At 32.6% G+C, this 23,708-nt stretch overlaps 1 protein-coding gene across 1 annotated transcript in view; it reads right to left on the reverse strand.

Annotated features, from left to right (window-relative positions):
- Positions 1 to 5,967: 5,967 nt before the first annotated feature.
- LOC129227651 (E3 ubiquitin-protein ligase parkin-like) overlaps positions 5,968 to 23,708 on the reverse strand; it is a 43,121-nt gene continuing 25,380 nt past the window's right edge. The window contains exons 7-10 of the mRNA XM_054862240.1: positions 20,554 to 20,703; positions 13,478 to 13,558; positions 8,080 to 8,200; positions 5,968 to 6,143 (exon numbers count right to left, since the gene is read on the reverse strand). Coding sequence (XP_054718215.1) covers positions 6,034 to 6,143; positions 8,080 to 8,200; positions 13,478 to 13,558; positions 20,554 to 20,703 — 462 coding nt within the window. The 3' untranslated portion in view covers positions 5,968 to 6,033. The remainder of the gene's footprint in view (positions 6,144 to 8,079; positions 8,201 to 13,477; positions 13,559 to 20,553; positions 20,704 to 23,708) is intronic.

Here is a 23,708-nt window from a genome sequence, read left to right on the forward strand (position 1 = left end):
CATCTCAAATCTCGTTTCCGGGGATTCAATTTTTCAACATTTCCTGGGGAAGAACTACCAATCACCTCGCCTTCTTACAACATAGAAAATCGTTTAAAAATGCTTTTTTTTTTTTTTTTTTTTTGAGCTACAATTTTGAAAAATTGCAGAGCCCCTAATGTTACCAAATATTGTGTAACAGTCGCGTTTTTAAGACTTTCATTTCGGAAAATTTTCGGACAAAGGCCTCGCGACTCGAAGCCCTCCTTCTAATATCATCCAAATCCTCACAAACTGATTTCAATTTGTCTTACTTAGCATGCAGTCCTCTTTAAATAGAGTGAGACGATGCTCCTGTATGAAATCTGAAAATGAAAAAACTATAATTTTAAGAAAATTAGGGTGAGACCTTTAAACCCTCAACCTAGTCCCTGAATATCGCTTAAAGACTTCGCTGTTTAGAACTTCTATTTCGTAATGTTTTTTTTTTTTTTTTTTTTTTTGGGGGGGGGGGGGTGTTCCTGTAACTATCAAAGTTCATCGGTAACTTCGTTTTGGAACTTCAATGTCGAAAATTGAGATGAGAGGTGATCAATTTCACTGTATTTTCAGAAGAAAAAAAAAAGAGAGCACCGAAGTCCCATCCCTTACTCTAACGTCAACACATATCGCTTATATAATCGCGTTTTTAAGACTTCAATTTCTTAAAATTTCTTCAGAAGGTCCCCTGAAACTTTCCCCTATCTTAACCGCAAGAGACCGTCTAAATCTGCGTTCTTAGTACTACAATTTTAAAAAAATTCTCCGGGGGAGAACCTCTGGAACCCCTTAAAATATGGGAAACTTTAAATGTGCCCCACCCCCTCCTTAAAAAATATTTTCTGGTTGTGCCACTGTCGGACAGTGCAGGAAACTGTGGCCGTACTTAGGACTGATGAATTGATGAAGACAACGGCAAAACTTTCAATCAAAAACATTTTAGGGGGGTGTAGGTGAATGCGTGGGAGCGAGGTTTTATTTTTGGAAGAACGCTTCATGTTTAAAAGAAAGAATACCAAAAAGAAGGGAAAAAAAACTATATTTGTAAAGTAAAAATAAAAACTTGTAATGTTTGAACGTTTTTTTCTTTTTTTTTTTTGAGTTTTTTTTTCCGTGGGGAGGGCCGGCAGTTTGGAGATTTCTCCGGGGCGGCAAAACTGTTAGAGCCGGCCCTGATGTACAAGAGCATCCAATTATTAGCTATGTTATAGAAATTGTACATGCATCACTCACTGTATCAAAAGGACGCTTAAATGACGCCTAATGGTTATTAAAATATAACAGGAGGTTCTAACATTTATTAAATCTGGTAAATTTCAAAAAGTAACAAATTAATTCGTTTCTCAACAAATATATCAAGTTAAATAATTTAAAAAATCAATATTTAAATCGAGTGACATGTTGGTGCTCTTAATTCAAAATCAAAACTGCTTCTTATCTCAAAACGCATGGAAAAATTGTATTGTCACTTTCCAAAATATTAAGATTGAACTTTGCACTGATGTGCAGCAGAATTCAACTATTTGGAATAAGCATATCAGAATGAAATTACAAATAATTACTTATACTTACCACTGTGTTCCAAGCTATTCTTCTAAATAAAAGCCATGTGACAATTTTCTGCGATTCAGCACGGCCGGCGTCGAAAAGCCTCACACGCCAGTGATCGTCTGGGAGCAAGCAATGATCGTCGCGTCGAATTTTTACGAATTCCATCCGCCTTCTTTCCAGGGATGCACTGAGAACTGTTGCACCCTGTCGCAACCAGGGAATCCGATATGTTGTCACCCATTGTTTCGCCACGGCGGGAACTCGAAATCGGTCGTTGGAACAAAGAATAATGGCCCTCACGAGCCATTTCTGGTCGTGTGCCGCAATGACTGACAGTGACCATGAAAAGCTGGAATCTCCAATTGGATGCAACAGGATTCTTGGTAAAAAAGTACGTGGGTAAAGCTTAAAGATCAATTTCGAACAAGTGAAAAGAATTAAATTATCAAGGCACATGATTGCAAAAAATATTTTGGTTCTGAGGTTTTCGGGGAGTTGAAAACGCCTGTTTTCTCAGCAGAAAATTTTGAGGTTGCGAGCAGTAATAGTGACTAATGCTCAGTATCCAATGCACCAATTATTGTTTTATTGAAACTGCATCTTACGGCCATGTTCACCAGTTGAGTGAAACCTCAGTCAGACATTAGAACCGAAGCTTGAAGTTTTCTTCAACCAATCAAAAAACTTCAATTGGTAGTTCGGTTGCCTGACTGAGATTCCATTCTGCTGGTGTACATAGCTACCAATGTCCAACGAACCAACCGCTGTTTTCTTGTGACTCCTTCTTACGGCCATATTCACCAGCCGAGTGGAACCTCAATCAGGCTAATAAAACCGTCAATGTGGTCAATCGGACCCATCCAGCCAAAAAATCGAAAGGCTGTAATCGATAGTTCGGGTGTCTAACTTGCGACGACTTATTGACCGACAACCCAATATTTATGCATTGTAAAAGGGCTTTCTTGAAATACTCTTGAGTCGAGACTACTTTTCGCCGTTATTTTTACAAATATGAGCTATAATAAATTTGAGTGAAAAATGTGTTGCTCTTAAACAAAAGTAAACAGCTTTAATTCCTCTCATTTACTAATTTTATAGAATAAAAGAACTTGACTTTTTTTTCAATCTTTCTAACTTTATTACTGTTATAGATTGTTAACCCATTTCACATTGGCAGTACTTTTATAGTTAGCCGCCTGAGTGAAAGTTGATCATTTTCATACTGTATTTTCCGCATTAGCCGGCATGCCGCAAAATTCGGGGGTCACCAAGTTTTCAATAACTCTGGTCTGGGTCTTTCCGGCATGAAGGGAAAAAAAATGAGGTTATAAAAATGTATTTCATTTAACATAGTAAATACCTGTGTAACTTAAAACATGTGAGTACTACATATTTATTCCTCATATGAATAACTACCTGCGTTGCCCGGCTTTGCCCGGTCTACCTTGAAAATAAAAATTGTGCCAAGTGACGTATATTCAACAACCAGGCTTAAATAAATAAATTTAAAAAAAAAAAAACATCATACAAAATTTCCCTCCCAAACAATGACGACAGATATTAAAATACTTTCAAGAAATTAAATCGAGAAAGATGAATTTAAAAATCGCAACCATGGAAACAAAAAATATAACAAGTTTAAGGAATTAAACTGCGTAAGAAAATGGTTAACAATTTGAATGGAAATGAGATTTTTCTTAACTTGATTTAAAAAGGCTTGTAACTTTTTTTCCTTTCGAGATTAGAACCTTAGTTTTCGATCATATGTTAAGATGATCTGGAGTAAAAAATTCACTTTTTTCAATGGTGTCAAAAAGAAAACTGTGGGTCAATTCCTTCACTTTTTATTGATTGATATAATGAAGAAAGTAGTCCCTAAATTTCAGCTAAGTCTAAAAAAATTCGAGCTAAAAACTCCAAATAACTCCCGTCGTAATTAAGTTAGAGCATTGAAACAAATTACGTAGAACGCAGAAAATTCTACCCTTTCTAACGATATGTAATATCAATATGTGCAAGTAATTTTTCGCCAACATATTTGGGAACTTATGTGAAAATTGGGCCTAAAATGGAATTAAAAAAAAGAACTACTCGTCGAATTTTTTTTTCAAACCAGTCTGCAAACCCTTCCGGAGCTAAAAGAAAGATACTGTGAAAATTTCAGCGAAATCGGCCGGGTAGTTCTCGAGTTTTGCGCGTTTAAACCAAACAGTCGCTTTTTGGAGACTTCATTTTATACTATGTAGAGACAGCCGATGATCAAGTAACCTGTGTGTTTCTGTTTCAACAATGAAACTCGCGCCATGGCATGATAATTTGATAATATGTTTTGGTATGTTTAACATGTAGGGAAAGGTTTTATTGTGACAAGGCTGAACTCGATCCGGTAACTTAACTGCTTTACTGGTAAGACAGTCATTTTAGAGGAATGAAGATTTCAAAAAAGTAGTTGAAAATTAACGCTATCCACTCATCACCGTACTAGAGTCAATGCCTGTTAACTGGCAACGATACATTTGATGACGTAAGCGCAGATCGGCCAGTTTACCTTTAAAATGTCTCTTTAGTCCAACGAAAATCTTTTTGGTCCATTAATGTATTGTGTAACTTCGCAAAGGAAATTACTATTTCGTTTCCAAAGGAGAGCAAAAAACGTCATTTTTGCCCTGGATCTTATACGAAGTGATCCATTGGATGCTAGATTTTGGAAATATTTCTAATTAGCTGGATCATAATAACATACGACACCTTTGAATCCGATTCATAAATGTAGTTGCAGCAGACTGTAAATGAGTCTTATGGCTCCATATAAGTTTTGTAGCATTGTGAATGATTATTTTTATGATGAATTGCCGAGTGATATGCACATAGGTAATATCTGTTTCCTCTTATTGATGTTTTACCTCAAGTACATAATGATGACAAAAGAAAAAGGAACTACTTTGATATACCCCCCCAAATCGGAAATTTGGCGACTTTTTTTTCTCGCCAAGCAAAATACCTGTTTTTGGCGTAGGCGCAAAATACCTGGTTTTCAACAACACTTTATACAGTAGGCATATTGAAAGCTAAAAGATAAAAATAATAGAAAAAAAATGTAATTGGAAAATACAACCAGTTTTGCGGGAAAATACAGCAAGTCAGAATCTGCTTGAGCACTTCACAAAGAAATGGCGAATGAATGAAATGGCGCAAAAACATATATGAAATCCGAAAATTGTTGCCACAAAACTTTCAAAAAAAAAAAAAGAAAGAAAACCTCAAAAAATGGTACAAAATACAAGAAAATACTAAATTTGGCAACAGCAAAAACCTAAAAGCTGAAAAAAACCTAAATTGGCAACACCAAAATAAGAAACAACAACCCTAAAAAGTTCGTAGGGAGTGCCAGATTTGGCGCGTAATTTTTGGGGGGGGGGGGGGGTATATCAAAGTTATACCAAGAAAAATGTGATTCTGTGTTACCTGTTATATTATAGTTAATTGGACATTGCATTTTCTACATTAAAGTTTCAAGTGTGATGTCGGCTCAAGAAAATCTGACCGTCGATAGAAAATTATCTTCGAGTTCCTCGAATCATTAGATAAAAAAAATCCTAACAGAGAGGGCTAATTTACCTTTATCCCGCATGTAAGAAATGTAGTACGTTTTGTATAGCAATAGGTATTCAAAAGTTGCTACCTTATCCACTTGGGTAAGTATTTTTGAAGTGTTCATATAGGAGTAAAAACTCGCCAATCGACAATGTTATCACTCAATGAGTATAATTTTGATTTTTTCCCCTAGCCAAGTCTTTGAACTAATTTAATTCTATAGTTTAGTAAATAAAAAAAAGTTTTAGCTAACATAGAGTAAAGAAATTACACAGAGAGGCCCCGGTATACTAAGAAATGGAATAGTTGCACCGCTGTATCCCAAGTTCCTTAGCTTCTTGCTAAATGTTTTGAGATACATTTTGATTCAAAACATTCCATTGCTGAATCTCGATTGGTTGTTAACTTAGATATTGTTGCAAATTTCTGAGGCATGTTTTTGAAATTGCATTACAACATGAATTAAAATGAAAATCTAACCGCCAGCTACTTTATTCGGTCTCTTTGGGAGATTGGTGAAAACTATTCTCCGCAAAGAGATTATGTTATCATAACCTTGCCCATCATTGCACCGCTGTATCCCATAATTCCGGCTTCAATTTCATCTCCTTTTTACCATAGACGGGGTCTCTCTATGTAAATTTCTTTACTCTATGGTGTCAAATCATCATAAAAATTGAAAAAAAAAAAAAAAGTGGAGAAATAAAGAAAAATAAATTCAATTAAAACCAGACAAATATTGACTCACAAGTTGATTTTATTTAAAAATAAATTTTTCAGAGGCAGCCTAAATACTATACAATATACATTTTACACATCAGCGGCACTCGTTCAAAGCATCCAACAGAGAGAGTGAGGGTTGGAGTGTATTCATCCGAACCAGTGGTTGCCCATGCAGTCATTAGTCCACTCCTCTTGACAAACCCAACACCAGTGAAAGCCACACTGTGATCGCGTACACACCATGTGCATGCAACCACCTAAATAAGAAGTTCAAACAAGGTAATTTAACAAAATAATAAAATGAAAGATGTTCAACTTAGTAGAAACTCCTGTTGTTTACTAAAGTGATTTTTTTTTTCTACTTCGGTTACAATAGGGTGGTTTCCTTCAGTCAAAAGTACTACTTTTAGTCATTGAAATGGATAGAATGAGCAAAAAAAATTACATGGATCCAGAAAATACTTTCATTTTCCCAACAGCTTTTTTAAATTAATTTTTTAAAATGTCTGATTTTTAAAACAAGGCGTGGTCTCGATGACGTCACAAATGATGCAATTTGGCGCATCTTTCTACTATGTTTCCACGTTATGAAAACAAGCAACAAATTAAAATTGCACTCTACGCTTGCTACCAACCATATTGTTGCCAATACACGTGAGTAAAGATGCAAATTAAATATTTTGTTCTGTGAATGGCAACATTGAATGGCATTTCATCATTTGTGATGTCACACGACAGAAGTGTAAACAGTGGAAGCGCACCGATTTAAGTAATTTTTTAAAAATATTAAACTTAAATAAATTATTTAAAAAATGGTCAGATCCTATGTTTTTAAGCATGCTCTTTCAGAAAAAAATACTTTTAAAATTTTGGAAATGACCCCATTTTGTTGTTAATTGTTGTGTTTAACAGCTCTCAGATAAATTAACTGTAGGAAGACCTATGGCTTTTTCATTGTCACTTGATTGTCACATGAAATACTTCCACATTATGTCATTGTCGCGTTATCTCATTGGCGATCTCGAGTTGTTATTGGTTTCATTATATTAATGTTTGCTGAGCAAAACATTTCTTGTGAAAAAAGCGTTAAATAAATTTAACTTAATTGAAAATTGGCGGTGTGATAAGTTCTCTCTGTGATAATAAAAAAAATCAGCTTATGTAGGCAGCTGGAAAGTATCTTAGCTTCTATCCATCTAAGCTTCCTGTATTGAATGCCTGTCTTTCTCTATTAGATATAAGGGTTTAATAGATAGATATAAGGCTTTAGCTAGATATAAGGCTTTCTCAATTAGATATAAAGCTTTCTCAATTAGATGTCTGTCTTCTATATGTATAAAAATGAATGTTTGTCTGTATGTTATCCATGAACTCAAAAACTACCAGGCAGATTTGGCTGAAACTTTCACCGTTTGTTATTTTTGGTACTGGGAATGTTTATAGACCAGTTCGAAAAAAATCCGATCGATAGTTCCTTTTTTATTCCAATTTAAGTCACAATCCATTGGATAAATACGAATAAAATTATCGGCTGCAGAAATTAAATCGCGTGAAAGATCTCATTGATAAGAAGTTAGCTGTTGCCATTTTTCTTGAGTTTGAACAAATGAATTCTTTCTTTATTGTTTTATGGCTTTTCATGCAACGGGGGGATTTAAAACTTTTTCTATTTGATATTTTTAGCGATTGATTGAGCTTGCAAACTGCGTGAGTACAAAATTTGAGTATAGTCAGGGCTTCACTTGATACCTGGACCGATTATTATGAAAATTGCTATACATATGTATTTTTCCACGGAGAAGGTGCATAATATGCTCATTGAAGCCACTCGCCACCAGGTGGCACTGCAGAGTAGCAACTTCTGCCCCGTTCAACCGATTGTCATAAAAATCAGTATAATGATGTATTTTTTTGTTGGCGTAGCAACGCGCGTCGGGTACAGCTAGTTCTCTATAAAAGTAGCTCCTAACCTACTGCCTGTTTAAGTGCTCAAAGTTACAAAACGCAAACCACGATTGCCCAATGTTACAAATTTGGAGCGAAATGCTCAGAAATTGGTTCCTGGATAACAACTTCGCATTAATAACACAAGTTCCTAATAATGATAATAACAGCTCCTTGCCAACCATGCTGTTATTTCACAGCTACAAGTTAAAAATGGTAGAAAGTAAAAAAATCCAAAGTGTCACATACCATCTCGTTCTGTTGGAGTTCGGCACTTGGGGCACGGCTTGGTTGTGATTTTGATAGTTGTCCTGCTGTCTTCATCCCATTTTGAGGAAGAAGCCCTCTCATCACTTATTGCATAGCTCATCTAGAACAATTACAATCTTCAAATAGGACAGCATACATTGAGCTAAAACACTTTTGATACCTGATAACATTTGGCACCTTTTTTGGTGTTCAGTTTCAATTTGGCAAGAATTCTTTTCCCTTACTATACAAATAGAAAAGTGACGACCAGCAACAGGCTCTGGGCCCAGCTAGACTGGTTCCTAGTCAATTTACAATCCCCAGTGAAGATCAATGGCCCTCTTAAAACTGTCTACTCCCTTGCTCATTACCACCTCTTCCGGTAAGCTGTTCCAAGGTTCCACTACCCTGCTAAAATAATAATTTTTCCTGATATCCATGTTAGCCTGAGATTTAAATAGCTTAAAACAATGACCCCTTGTCCTGTTTTCAGCGCTAAACTTTAGCCCCGTAACATCTTTCGTTTTAATAAATTTAAACAGCTGAATCATGTCCCCTCGGTCTCTTCTTTGCTCAAGACTGTACATTTTTAGCCTTCTAAGCCTGGAATCATAATCTAAGCGGGAAAGTCCACTTATTAGCCTTGTAGCCCGCCTTTGAACCCTTTCCAATACATTAATGTCTTTCTTAAGATAAGGAGACCAAAACTGAATAGCATACTTCCAAATGGGGTCTTACCAAACTTCTATATAAGGGCAGAAGAACTTCTTTAGATTTATTTGAAATAGATCTATTGATAAACCCAAGCTATATTTGCTTTTACTTTAGAGAGCATTCAATAACTGGAGAGAATGTCGACAAGCATAAACTTGGAAACATACTTTCCATCAGGAAACCCATATCTGCACAACAACCTCTTGATAACATCCAATTGGACATGAGCCCAATTTTCTTTTAAGTACTTCAAAAATTTCACAAAATTATGTAGCAAATTTGAAATGTCGAATATAGTTTTTCCATTCGTTGCATAAGAAATATTTGAAAAGACAGGAAATTATAATAATAGAAAATATTTTTTGAAAGGGAAATGTTTTGTAACTCAGAATTGACGGTTTTAAAGATAACAGTATTGAAAAATAGAGAATTTCGAGGCATAAGATAAGTGACTTTCAGTGATGCATGGGATACTAAAACTAACAACAAATAAAGGAATGATGAATAAAAATAATAAAATTTAAAACTAATAATAATTGAAAAGGAGGTGTGTTTGAATATTTGATAGTAGAACTTGTCAAGGGTGTGTTATGCAAAATTCAATCAACTTTTAATAAATTTCAGAAAAAAGAAGGGGTGAGCTATAGTGCCCATTTAAGAACAATTCATTTAAAATCAGGAAAGAAGTAGCCATCAAAGCATCAGGGGTGAATACAGAGGGAGGGTCGTGGGTGCCATGACCCGAACCCCCTAAATCATCCACATTGCGTTTAAACAATTTTAAATACCAGCTGCGTTCAGGGGGTGTGTACAGGGGGAGGAGAAAGGACACCTGTTGGCCGGGGCCAAAGGCCAAAGGGAGCCTGAGATTTTCAAAAAGAGAGGAGAAATCTAGATAGGGCCTAAGGGTAAGTAATATGGAGGGGGGGCACAGGCCCCAAAATTTCTATGCATGCTTCAGGCTGTGTTGCCCAGCATTGCGCAATCTAACTTGAAAATAAAAGTTGTGTGAAGTGACGCATGTTCAACAATCAGGCCTAAATTTAAAAAAATAATAATAATGATAAATAGTGTAAAATTTCCCATCAACATGCAGAAAAGGGCATATCATTTCATAACTCAAACTGTAAATTTAGACCTCTTTGATTTTTTAAAAAATTGACCCCCCCCCCCTTTCCTGTGAATTTCTGGTCATCAAAGGACCTCTGTGCCAAATTTGGCAAAGATCCAATGTAAACTGTAGATTTGTATACAGAATATACACACACTCACCTACATCCATGTTTTTATAGATTTGTGCAATAACAATTTCATATTTGTAGGAAACAAGATCATGTGGTTGTCCCCCCCCTCCACACCCCCTTCTTTCTTTTTTTTCTTTTCTTAATTTAAGTCTTTATTTTTCTATTTAATTTCATTCTTCAAGTATTAGAATATTTTTCCTCCAATTAACAAATTTCACTTAGTTTTCAGCCTTGCCAGAAGTAGATCTTTTCCTGCATTTGAAACTTCAGCCCTTATTTCTTATGTTAGTAAGTGATCCAAATTTTTAAGCTTTCAGTTATCCATCCATGTAATAATTTATAATACTTTTTAGATTTTGAACTTGTATGACTTGTAAATGAGAAAATGTGCAAAATGCTGAAAATAACCATTAACAGTTGACTGAAAGCAAAATATGTCAAAACAGATGGTGGTCAGTGATAAATGGTCAAAACTCCCTTCACTCAATTTTAAAAGTATGCCAATCATTTTGTACATACATACTTCCTACCAGCATTCTAAACACATTGAGAGCTGGATATTTTTATTTTTTAAATACTTATAATGCATATCCCTTTCCTTAAATAAAAATTAAATTTTTGTAAAAAATAATTATAAAAAATTTATACATTTGTATACAGTATAAGTTTTCACAAATATTTATAACAGATGTTCCTTTTATTTATCTTAATTAAAACACCCAAGGTTATTTTTACTCCATAAACACCTGTTACATCTAAAGAATTAATTTGTGATACCCTAAACATCACTAGAACCCTAACAGAAAGGAGTGTTTATTAGTTTTGGGGGACAATCCCCTTAATGGATAGCTTAAAGATATTAGAAGAAAATTTGAAATAACAACCAATAGATTAGGGTCTGTCCACGGTGACTGACGTTACAATTTGACTCTATTTTTAACTTACAAATTCAGCACTGTCTTGAAATTAAATGTTGTTTCTTCTGAAATTGATCTAAAATATCATAATATGGTACATCACTACCCCCACACGTGTTTTCAGAGTTGAGGAAATTTTTTTGTGTGAAATTGAAGGGAATAAAAAAACGTGACTGATGTTACACGGAAGAGACATTGAGAAAATTGACTTATATACAATTTGAAATTCTCTTCAAACTAATAACGTAAAATCTAAACAGAGTTTTTCCCCTTAAAGTAGAGATTTTAGACTTGATGAAAACACTTTGTTTTATTGGAAAAACTTAAAAACGGAGAGTATATAAATTATTTAACACCCGTGACTGATGATACTAATATTTCGTGACTGATGTTACATTTACAATAAATTGCTGCAATTACAAATTATTTCTAATTAAAAATGAAATTAGTACATGTTTTGTTTAAAATTGTATTTAAATTACAAGAAAAGTACATTTATAAAGTTTTAAAAGATATATTTTTGATGTATTTCATAAAATAAAAAGGTCTCTTGCATTTATTACATCTAGTGCGCTAAATATTTTATTCCTTTCTCATTTGAATAATAAATTTCATTCACATTGACAGGCTATTTCCAATGTCTTTCTGCTTGAATCTTTACAGTCACTAAATACTTAGTTTTTAATTTCAATGCTTCTCGTGATACAATTGTTAGTGATATTCTTCAAGAACCTGTTCTCCAGCTGCAATCAACAATTTTGGAACATGTTCTGCTGGAAGTGAATCCCTCCTTTACTGCAAAAAAAAGGGTTGTTGCTAAACACCTAATACAGATTTCGAATTTAAAAAAAAAAGTATCACTCGAATATAACTCTTTATAACATGATTGCAAGTCGGATGGTGATAGCTCTGAAATTTGCATGATGTTGTGACATTTAGAAATATTTCTGTATCGATGATATAGCACTTTTATTCAAACGTACTGCATGAAGAACTAGAAGTATCTGTTTATCAAATTTCATGCCAGAAAATTTTTTACAGCAGCTGTTTTCTTTTGTGAAGGTATAACAAAGAGCGCATTGAATGACATATTTTACCAAGGTTTCATTATTTTAAAGTGAGGCAATGCAGCTACTAATTTAAACCTGGGACTTCAATACTTTAAATTTGTTCTATATTTGTTCTATTTCTTCACCTAATTTCTCTTTTTAATTTTATTCTAAACCAACTTTGGTAATAATGCTAGATTTTTAAAAATTATTTTATTTATTTTTTATAATCCACTCTTTTCAATTTCTACTTTGTTTTACTTTTTGTGATTTTCATGTTTTCCTTTTTTTCTTAATTTATATCGCCTCTTTTTTTTGCCTTTCTGCAGCAGTTAATGCTATTTGTGCAATTTGTTTGAGGTTTATTAACAAAAACAGAAGTGTGACTGATGTTACTGTGACTGATGTTACATACCTTAATAAGTTTTAAATAATTAAATTCAACTATTTCTAAATATTTAAGGGATTTATACTAAAGATATCATCATAAATGAAGAGAATATGACATTTTATAAACTTGGGTTAGTTTTTGTTTAAGTAATGAAAACTTTTATACAATTTTGTGACTGATGTTACATTAGTACAAGCCCTAGTTTAAAAACATTTGCTACAAGACAGTTATAACAGTTTAAAGTTTCTTTGTTGGTCTAATCTCTTCCTAGATAAACCACATTTTAAGAAAAAATAAGATTGTAGACATAGCAATTAATTTCCTAAGTGAAAAAAAAGAGTAACTTTTAGAATCGTTAATGCAACGACACATGGGCACTGAGAAGTGTTGTCAAAATTTGCCTATAAAACTTATAAAAAAAATGTGCTGATAACTTTTTTCGCATAGTTTTATGAAAATACAGTCTTTTTTACCTCATATGAAAGAAAAAATTACTGATACAAGGAAGTTTTTTCTTTACTGTGATGTCTCTAGTTTCATGGAATTGCCCATTAGTTTTTGCACATTTTCAACATTGAAAGTTAAATCTGGTAACAGTGACCTCCTTTATAGCAACAACTCTGTTGTAAAATCAAAAAACTCTAGTCCCTTCAGTCACTCTTTTTTTTTTTTTTTTGCCATACTAATTTAAATATCCCAAGCCCTTTTATGAAATTATAAGTGTTCTACTGTGCATACATTTTAAATTTACATACCAGTTTAAAGTAACAAGTTTCAACTGCAAGAAAATTTTTCAATACAGTTTCATGAATATTTTACAAAGCATTCACCTTAAGAAGAAAAACCCCAAAAACAACAGCTAACCAAGATGTCAGCTTTTTCCTTAAATAGTGAAGAAAGCCTATAACACTTTTAACTAATTTGGGAAATTGTGTTGCGTTCTATTCCAGTTTCTGAAACAGATCTTATTTACCAAAAAAAAAAAATAATAATAATAACAGTTGGAAAATGAGCAGAAAATCAGAAACATTCCCAGAAAATAATAGAAATAATGTATTATAATGTATTAACAAGATATTTTACCCCAGTTTTAGTATCTGGAAATTCCATGGAATCACAGGGTCCTATGTGGTAGCCTTGCATACATTGCCTACAGAACACAAACTGAAAATATAAAGAGGGATTCATATGTAAATATACAATTTCAAAGCACAATAATACGAGGGTTGATCCTAAAGTGAGGTTCCCATCAATTTTGAAAGTATACAGCACTGTCTATTCTCACTGAAATTTACATTGTTGGAAAGAAAAAACTTTTCTCTATTTTTATACATATTCACCATCCTTTTCTGTGCATTATTGTCGATGGTGCCTTAACTTCTGTATCAAGTGTCACAGAATATAACCGCTTAGACTACCCCCCAGAGTGGGACATGACAGTCAACAAACCACTGCAATTTTGATTGCAGTTCGGAGATCAAGTCTAGTGGTTAGCACTTGTTTTCTAAGTTTAAGGAACACTTAAAAGGCCAAAGTTCCCATAGCGACGACAACGTCAAAAAAGGGGTGAAATGCTTGCTCAACGAGTTGGTGGTGGAATTTTGACACTCGATACAGCAAAGAAAAAGTGGCGGTGGAATTTTGTGACACTCGATACAGAAGTTAGGGCACCGTCGACAAAAAAGCACAGAAAAAGATGGCGGTTAGGCATATAAATAGAGAAACCTTTTCTTTCCAACGATGTAAATTTCAATGAGAATAGACAATGCAGTATATTTGTAAAATTGATGGGAACCTTACTTTTGGATCAACCCTCGTATATTTACAATTAACTCTCACTTATGAACTAACTTAAGGCACATAATGCAGCTGTCACACAAGTGAAACATATCAAAGTGAATTCAAAACTTTCGACTATAGAAAGAATGTAAAATCCATTTTTTGAGCGATAATTTCAAAATTTCCTCGTAATTAAGCCCACAAGCCTAAGAGACAAAAACTGAGTACATAATAGTCAGCAACAATGTATACTCTACTTGTGAAAATGCAAAATTTACTCTCCTTTCAAAAAGCAATTGTTGAATAGCTATTTGTAGAGACGTACCCAGTACTCGGTAACTAATCGGTATTCGGCCTACTCGGCCACTTTGCCGAGTGTTCAGTACTTGGCCAAATTTCAATCAGATACTCGGCCAATACCGAGTAGTTGTAAAAAATTGAAAATTGTTCAAGACAGAATTTGCAATTAATAAAAAAGTGCAAGCATATAATATACTGTAGTCATTTAAAAGTCAAATTTAAATGATGAAGTTTGCTATGCTTCAATGGAGTAAATCTTTATTTTAATGTCCCCAAAGTTAACAAAACTTATTTATTAAAAATAGGGAAAAAAAGTTAAGTATAGAAAATATGAAATTTTTATATTAAAATAGATTTCTGCTACAAGCAAAAATTATTTATAACAAATATAAAAAAATACCTTTATTTAAAAAATAAAAACAAATAAAACTTTAAAAGCACAAATGCGCAGGAACACTGCAGGCACGAGTTTTGGGGGTACAAGGAATGCCTTTTTCAATGCAGAAAATGTGAGCTTATGGATTTAAAGACATCCGACACAAGTTGGATTTTTTTGTCCGATGTCTTTACATTCATTAGCTCCCATTTTATGTGCAGAAAAAGACGTTCCTTATAATGCAGAAACACGTGTCAGCAGTGTTCCTGCACATTTGTGCTTTTAATGTTAGTTTATTTGCTTTTTAAAATTATTTATGTTTGGCAGACTAGAACTATAATAAATTGATATAATTTGTTTCAATTCCAACTTGTTTAATCATATACCATTTATTTATTTGTGTATTTTTAACTTTAAAAATAACCTTTTGTGTAAAATTTTTGACACAAATTTTTTTTAAAATAATGCGTGATTAAATTTCAGCTGGAATTTTGTTTTAAAAACTATTACTATATGGACATGGAGGGCTAAGCTACTATTCCAATGAGTTCAAAATTCATCACGTGTGTGTCGGTAGTTCTTCTTAAAACACAATTAGTACTCGGTACTCGGCTGAGCAGTGAAAGGCTGAGTACTCGGTATTCGGCTACTCGGCCAAAGTGCTACTCGGTACCTCTCTAGCTATTTGCGATGTTTAGCATTCCAATCAGCAATTTTAAAAAAATGGTTGGTCCAAGTCAAACTAGATAATGTCACATTGACACATTACGGCATTAGGAAAAGCAAGAATATCTCGAATCTCTCGAATTCTCTTCGCAAGAATTTTTATTGTAAAATATCTAAGAGGCCACTCTGTCCCCCACCTGCCTTTCTAGCTATTAGTATATTTATGCAGCTGTGAAGCTAATATATAAATATTTAAGTAAGCACTACAATACAGTCATATTATGGAAAGTCGGAAGTTTGTACCTTATTTTTTTGGGAATTCCAAGTCATATTAGGAATTCTTAATATTTATTTCACAATTTTTGGATTTAGTCAATTCCAGGTTTTATTTTATCTTGTCAAGTGACAAATGCAAACTCAATAATTGTGACGCACTTCCTGATCTTAAACACGTGCCTAGCCTCAAGCAATGACAAAATTTCCTTTCCATTCCGTTGGCCGCCATGCTAACATCTGGGAATGCAAATCTTGAATGCCATGCAAATGCCTCTGGCTATTTAAAGTTTTGCCACATTATTTGCATTGGTTCGTGGAATTCACTGTCTGTTGAAGGTACCGAATTTTTAGTTCTGTCAACAGAGTTGTTTGTTAACTGTCAATCTATCAAATAAGCAGTTTAAAATGTAAACTTCCGCAGCTTCAAATCATTACTATATTAAGAATGCTTAGAAACAAATTATTTTTCAATTATTATTTTTTCATTTGTAAATAGCTTTTCAAGGAACTTATTTGTACAGGGTTGCCACAAAAGTTCAAGAATGAAATTCCCTGACATTTCCAGGTTTTCCAGTCAATTTTGGAAAAAATTCCAGGTTTATGAATGTCGTCTTATGCTATTTAATTTTAATACAATATACTTTTAAATGTAAACAAACCTTTATTATTAACAGTTTCTGGTGATGAGTTATGAAAATTTTTGAAATATAAGGGGAAAACATTATGAGTGGGTGTAATTGATCATTTAGAAGTAGATTTTGCGGTCAAAAATTTTTTTATCTTATTTTTGCAGCTAGTGGTGTTCCTATTCGGAACTCCAGCGCTCGAATACGCTACCTTGCGGTGATTTACAAAACTGCAAATGAAACTAAAACATTGCCACGTTGCGTTCCACGTGTGTCTGTTGACGTAAACACAGGCAGTTTGTTCTGAGTATTTATTAACGCAATCGATGTGTCTTAGATAGCTTTCAGCTACAGAAATTAATTCGTCCCTTAGTAGTATTCTCGAGCTTCTCAAAATAATGTTAGTTTTCATTATTTCCTTAATAATTGGTGAAAGCGAAAATTCTGGATTAACAAACTTGGATAACGTTATACAAGGTAAAATTTTTTATTGTTTTGTATGAATTTGTAAGAATATGGGGGTTTTTTTAATCTTAAATTAATTAAACTTACCATATTTTACAGCAGCATTTAGTTGGAATGGACAGTATGCAAAATATTTTCTTGAATATATTATCGTAGAACAAAATGAATAACTGAGAAAGAATTTACTTTATTCCTTTTATTCTCAGCTGAAAGGTTTCGCCAAATTTGTTTAGGGTTATAGTTTTAGTATAGTGCGAGCAAAGTAGCCTTGGCGAGATTTCGCGTTTTTAGTTAAACCATTTTTAATTTTTATCATGAGTGGAATAAAATGGTAGTAAGATTACAGAATTCGATAAGTAAAAAGAAATAATGGTCAATCAACTGAAAAGAAAACTACCACCATATATCCGTGAGAATTTTGTTGATGATTTGCATAACATGACACAATTAAATCGTAACTCAGAAATTAGAAAAAATCGAAACAGAAAATTTTTAAATTAACCGATTCGGGAATTCGAGAGAAATAACTCAGCTACAAATGGAAAACAATAAGCGCTAGCCAAGCAAGGCAAAAAAGTATCATCTTCTTTCAATAACAATTTGTAATGTCATATTGAATTTTCTAGCATTAATTGTTATTCTTGTCAGGCTACAATTATTATTTAGTTTTATCAAGAATTGATAAATATCGAATTCAACATCGTGGAAATAGCTGCTTAGAACTACGAACTACGTAGTTTGCATTAATCTTTGACGTTTAGTAACGCTTCTTGAATTCTCATTTCTTTTTACGTGGGCCAGAATATCCACAAGACTTTGAAAATTAATTTAAAAAGAATAAAGCGAAAAAATCATACGTACGAACAAAAATCACAACACTTTTAGCATTTTCTTCGTTACCATGTGCGTTTGTTTTAGTTTTTAAGTCCTCCATTAGACAGTGACTTCAGTGCCCCCTATAGTTCGTTGGAGTTGCGAATTTGCATAACTGCCAACATTCCAAGGAAAAAAATCCAGTAGATTTTTTACTATCCCATTAAGTATATTTGTATGGAAGTCCCTTTATATACGCATAAAATAATTAATTGAAACGGTTAATGCTTAATATACAGTTAAAACTTACTTTTTGATCAAGATTTCGATGTACTAAAGTTTGAATTTTAGCAAGAAGAAGATTTCAAACCAAGGAGTACATACGTCTGGACAATTTTTAAACATATTTTATAGGGTTTTTTTCACTAAATACCCTACATAAAGGGATTTTTTTGAAGATTTATAAAATCCAGTAGATTTTTTTACTATCCCGTTAAGTATATTTGTATGGAAGTCCCTTTATATACGCATAAAATAATTAATTGAAACAGTTAATGCTTAATATACAGTTAAAACTTACTTTTTGATCAAGATTTCGATGTACTAAAGTTTGAATTTTAGCAAGAAGAAGATTTCAAACCAAGGAGTACATACGTCTGGACAATTTTTAAACATATTTTATAGGGTTTTTTCACCAAATACCCTACATAAAGGGATTTTTTTGAAGATTTATAAAATCCAGTAGATTTTTAACAAAAATCGGAAGGTCGGGAGAAATGCTAAAAATCCAGGAAACTACTGGAAAAACCAGTAGAGTTGGCAGATATGTAATTGTTGACACCGCTCACCTAGGGCAGGTAAAAAACATGTTTATCCATTCAAAAATTATTTCAAATCTTTTACAAAAGTATAATTGAACACCCCCAGATAAAAGGACTGTTTTAGAAAAACTAAACATTTTCATTTTTAGAAAATCCCTATTTTTGGGATCAAAAAATGGGGACATTTGAACAAGAAATTGAGAAAGTCATTTTTGTACTAATACCATCTATGATCCAATAAAGCGAACAAAATGCTACCTCAGCAGCAATTTTTTTGCAGTTTTAAAAGACAAAAAATAATAATTTTTTTAAAATGTTTAATTGGTGTTTTTTTTTTTTTTTTTTTTTTTTTTTTTTTTTTTTTTTTTTTTTTTTTGACCACCGCGGGTGTAATCTGGAATTTGTTAAAATAACTTCCAACCATTGAAATAAGGGAAAAGTGTAAAGGATGCAAAATGACTGAAATTTCAAACACCAAGCAGTTTTTAGCAAAACCACCCTTTCAAGGTTGGTATGTTTCTAAAAAAGAAGTTTTAACCTATAAAAACTGAAATTTTGAGACTTAAAATTTTTATGAACATCATTTATTGCATGAAAAAGAAAAAAACAAACAGCAGAATGAAGGCTATTAATGCTAGTTAGAACATACGTGCTTTGTGGAAAAGACTAGTAATTTCCAGCTAAGCATGGCTTGGATTTTTTTTTTCCAAAATAAGTAAAATTAAAAGGAATGATATAAAACAGAACTTTATAATTTTTGTATGGGTACATTACATTCAGCTTTTAAAAATGAGTTTGAATTTTCTTACTCTCAACCAGAAAAGTTTGCGTACACAGAATGAAACACTAACCTCATTTTGGCATTTTTGCGCAAATGGCGCAGCAGTTTTACCCATCAGATGGGAAAATTGGGGAGGAATTCTTTGACATTTCCAGAAATTTCAGTAATTTTTTATTTTCCCTGACATTTCCCTGATCATTTTAGGTGATTTTCATTTTCCCTGACAATTCCAGGTTTTCCATATATTCCAATCCTGTTTGTATATTTTTACCATGGAGAAAAATTAATTAAGATAATTTCATTTACAAGTATTCTTTCATGCACATGACTTCTATTACAGTGGGAAAATGCCATAAAGAAGTACAGAAATAAGCTTAAAGCTTTTTTTTTTAATTCAAAAAAAAGTACCCCGAGAAAGTTTAAACTTGGGGAAAAAAGTAGCATTCATATGATTAGATAAATGACATATTGAATAAGTTGTGTAATTGAAAATGATACAAACTTATGAATTATTAGCATGACCCTCTAACCAACTGCGCCAATGTGTCTCCGTTTTGGGATGTAATGCATTGAAGTAAGAAGCAATAAAAAAAAAACAGGATACATCTTGCTTGTTTTTTTGATAAAATAACCAAAATGTGTATTGCATCTTTATTTTTTGCTAAAAGCATTTTAAAAAAAACTATTTAAAAATTTACCTATGAAGTTCTTCACCTATTGAGGGAGTTATGGCATTATCACACACACAAAAAAAAAAACACATTTGAGAAAAAATTTATCTGATAATGGTATATTTCAACAGTGTAAGTCTTGCGAGTAAACTATGCAATTCTCATGAGAGTTTAAGGTAGTCATTGGTCATTCTCTTAAATAGTGTATTAGTTTTCCATTCCTATATTAAATTCGGTGCCCAGCCCATGTATCAAGTACTTTTAATTGAGTTTTAATCCTTGAAAAGTGCATGAAAATTTTACGGATCTTGTCCAATACAACTCACCCGATCCTCTCACCCTCCCTTTGAAAGATAATATTGTATTTGTATATTTGTTATGAATATATGTATGAAATCTGTGTATAATTATTAAAACTTGTTGCAAAAGAACTAGGTATGTTTCAAAAAATTTTCCAGAAAAATTACGTTTATTCCTCCCCCCAATAGAAGTGCTTTTGTTAATTTTTTTTTCAGAGATGTTAAATAAAACCCTCTTTTTAAACATGGCCTTGAGTCTTAATTTCATCAAAAAAATACTACTTACACCACACCCTGCTCCACCATCTTGCTGGCACACCACTCTTCTGCACTCTGGATCAGGCAAGAGACCTGCACCACAGCCTGGCTGGGGGCAGAGCACCCCTCCTGCCTGGAGGAGGCACTCTTCTGTGGCAAACCTCTGGTACCTTGCATACTAAGAGATGAAGATCAAAGTGAATTACAGAAAGTTTAGAACCTCACTATAATTTATTATTATTATCATCACAGTAGCTTTTTAAACTGTGAATGCATAAAGTACGCTTCTCCCCAAACCTTACAATTTTCAGAAGCAAATGGTAAAAGGTAGTTTGCCAAATTACAGGCACATAGCTAAGATTTTGTTAAGGGGGGGGGGTTCAAGGTTGCACGAACTTTAAAAATGGAAGCATGCTAAATCAGAAGCATTAACTGATAATTGTATAAATTAATACTATTCCAATCAAAACTACAATTAATAAGTATGATAATTAACTTAAGTAATGATGTAATATAAGTATGATAATTAAAGCATTGCAATATATTTGCTTCCAAAAAAAAAAAAACGCTCATATTTATTTTAACTACTCACATTATCAACAGTCTAACTCAATAAATGCTCCATAATTCCTCACTCCTGACTGTTTCGAATTGGATTTTGGACTGCATTTAATGCTTCTATGGACGAAAATATCACCAAGGCTCATTAAAGAAAAGCTCGAAATGTTTCTTAATTCATTTAAATTATTAGAATTCATTCAACGATAAGAAATGGAATGATACTTCTAATCTTCATCTTTTTTTATAGCATTTTCATACAAAAGCTTAGGAAAACATTATTAAAGCTGTTCAAACAACTAAAATACATAAAAAGTGTGGTTGCTCGTTAATAAGTATTTTCTTGTTATGTATTGCTAAAATAGATATCTAAGGATCAGTTATGGTATTTACGATGAATTAAATTAAACAATAAAATTTCGTTGTCAAAATTTTGAAGAAAATTTGAATGATAATTTGTTTATAAATACTATTTTTTAAGCCATCAAAGATATTAAACATTTTTCTTGGACATTTTCTATTTAAGGAGTTTCGCATGCAGGGTCATTTAAGGGTGATAAGAGGAAGTATTGCTTTTAGAACTTAGGAAAATGAATGAATACACTTACGAACACATTGTATATACATAGTATTTTTATGTATAGTCTTTACCCCTCTTCAGGAAAACAAATTAACTAAATCAAATCCGTAGTTCTATTTATTATGCTGATTCAAAACAACTTCTGTGCATAATGTTCCATTCTAAATTTAAAATTTCAATTTAAACAACAACTGAAGGGGAAATGACCGATAGTAACAGTAATGAATCATCACAACAAAATTTGACACTCTAAACCTAGTTATTTTACTAACAATATGGAAGTATAAAAATTTTAAATTTCTACATTTGGCGGTAGTCATCCGATTTTGATCCTTTAGGAAGTAATCTTTGCCCTATTTGTGATAATACGGCAGCACCAAAATTAGGTATACTGTAAAAAGTTAATCATCTTTCGGTGACAAATATAAAAGGTTTATAGGTAGTTTGAAGCCTCAATTAGCAAACATTTTGCTTTAAGTCATCAGATGTTATAATCTAAAGGTTTAAAAAAGACAAATCTCTTGTAAAAACTCTAAGAAAAGTTGTAAATTAAAAATCTGGATACGATTTAAATTGATATTTTGAAATTATATAACAACTAGAAAATCACCCGTCAAGATATGATGGATGAAAATTGATTCCACATTTTTATGAAGCAATTGCCTGTTTGGTGACATTTTGATAGTTGACATTTTAAACCCTAACTCCAGTGGATTAATCCTAAGCTTCAGTAGATAACGTTCATTGTTGACCACTTTTTCGTTTCTTTAGTGCCCTGAAATGACACAGTCTCACCAGTAAAACAGTTAAGTTACTGGATCATGTTCAACCTTGTTACAATAAAGCCTTTCCGTGCATTTTAAACATTACCAAAACATGTTATCAAATTATCATGGCATGGAGCGAGTTTCAATATTGATGAGGTCAAGAGCGTTACTCGATCATTGGCTATTATATATATGAGGATAAGAACAACAACTATTTTTCTTGCATTCGGAGTCTACTGTGCTTTTTAACCATGAATGTACAGACACTTATTAAATAATTCTTGAATACAAAGAAGTCAGTAAATAGCTATCAAAAAATTTGCTAAATGAAACATATGCACGACTATTATATAGTATTTTATTTGAAAAATGGAACTAGAAGATTGAAGAAAATATACATTTTCAGTTAAACTAATTAATGACTTTGCCTTTTGACCTCGTGAACACAATTCAGTTAGTATTTTAAAATAATGATTTAAAATAATTTCACTGTGAAATATATATGTATCTTTAAACTTATACATCTTTACACATGTGTTAATCATTCCAAACTTAAAACTAAAAAAACCAAACACATCCCAAAAAAATTTTTAATTCAATTTCTTTGTTTCTTTAAACTTTGATATCACTGAAATCAATTTTGTTACATTAGTATTAACCTTTATTTATTCATCTTTTTTTTACTACCTCCAAATGCATATTTTTTTTTTTTTTCCTTTTTTATAAATCATATGTAAAAACGCAAGAGATAAAACACTCGCAAAAATTATAGTTCTTTTCGGTACATTTTTACTCAGAAAGAGTGAAAGAAAAAAAAATCTCTGTTACCTTGTGATGAAAATGAACAAATATTCAGAACGAATTTCCAGACATTAGTTTCATGGTTGTAGAAAGGCAATCTACAACCATGTTGTAGAAAAGCATTTACAACTTTTCTTAGAGTTTTCACAAGAGATTTGTCTTCTTTTAAACCTTTAGATTATAACATCTGATGACTTAAAGCAAAATGTTTGCTAATTGAGGCTTCAAACTACCTATAAACCTTTTATATTTGTCACCAAAAGATGATTAGCTTTTTACAGTATATCTAATTTTGGTGCTGCCATATTATCACAAATAGGGCAAAGATTACCTCCTAAAAGATCGAAATCGGATGACTACCCCCAAATGTAGAAATTTAAAATTTTTATATTTCCATATTGTTAGTAAAATAACTAGGTTTAGAGTGTTAGATGAATGGTAAAAGTTGCGAGCTTCCGGGACACAATGATATAAGTA

Source organism: Uloborus diversus, chromosome 8 (genome assembly GCF_026930045.1).
Source record: "Uloborus diversus isolate 005 chromosome 8, Udiv.v.3.1, whole genome shotgun sequence".
Taxonomy (NCBI): Eukaryota; Metazoa; Arthropoda; class Arachnida; order Araneae; family Uloboridae; genus Uloborus; species Uloborus diversus.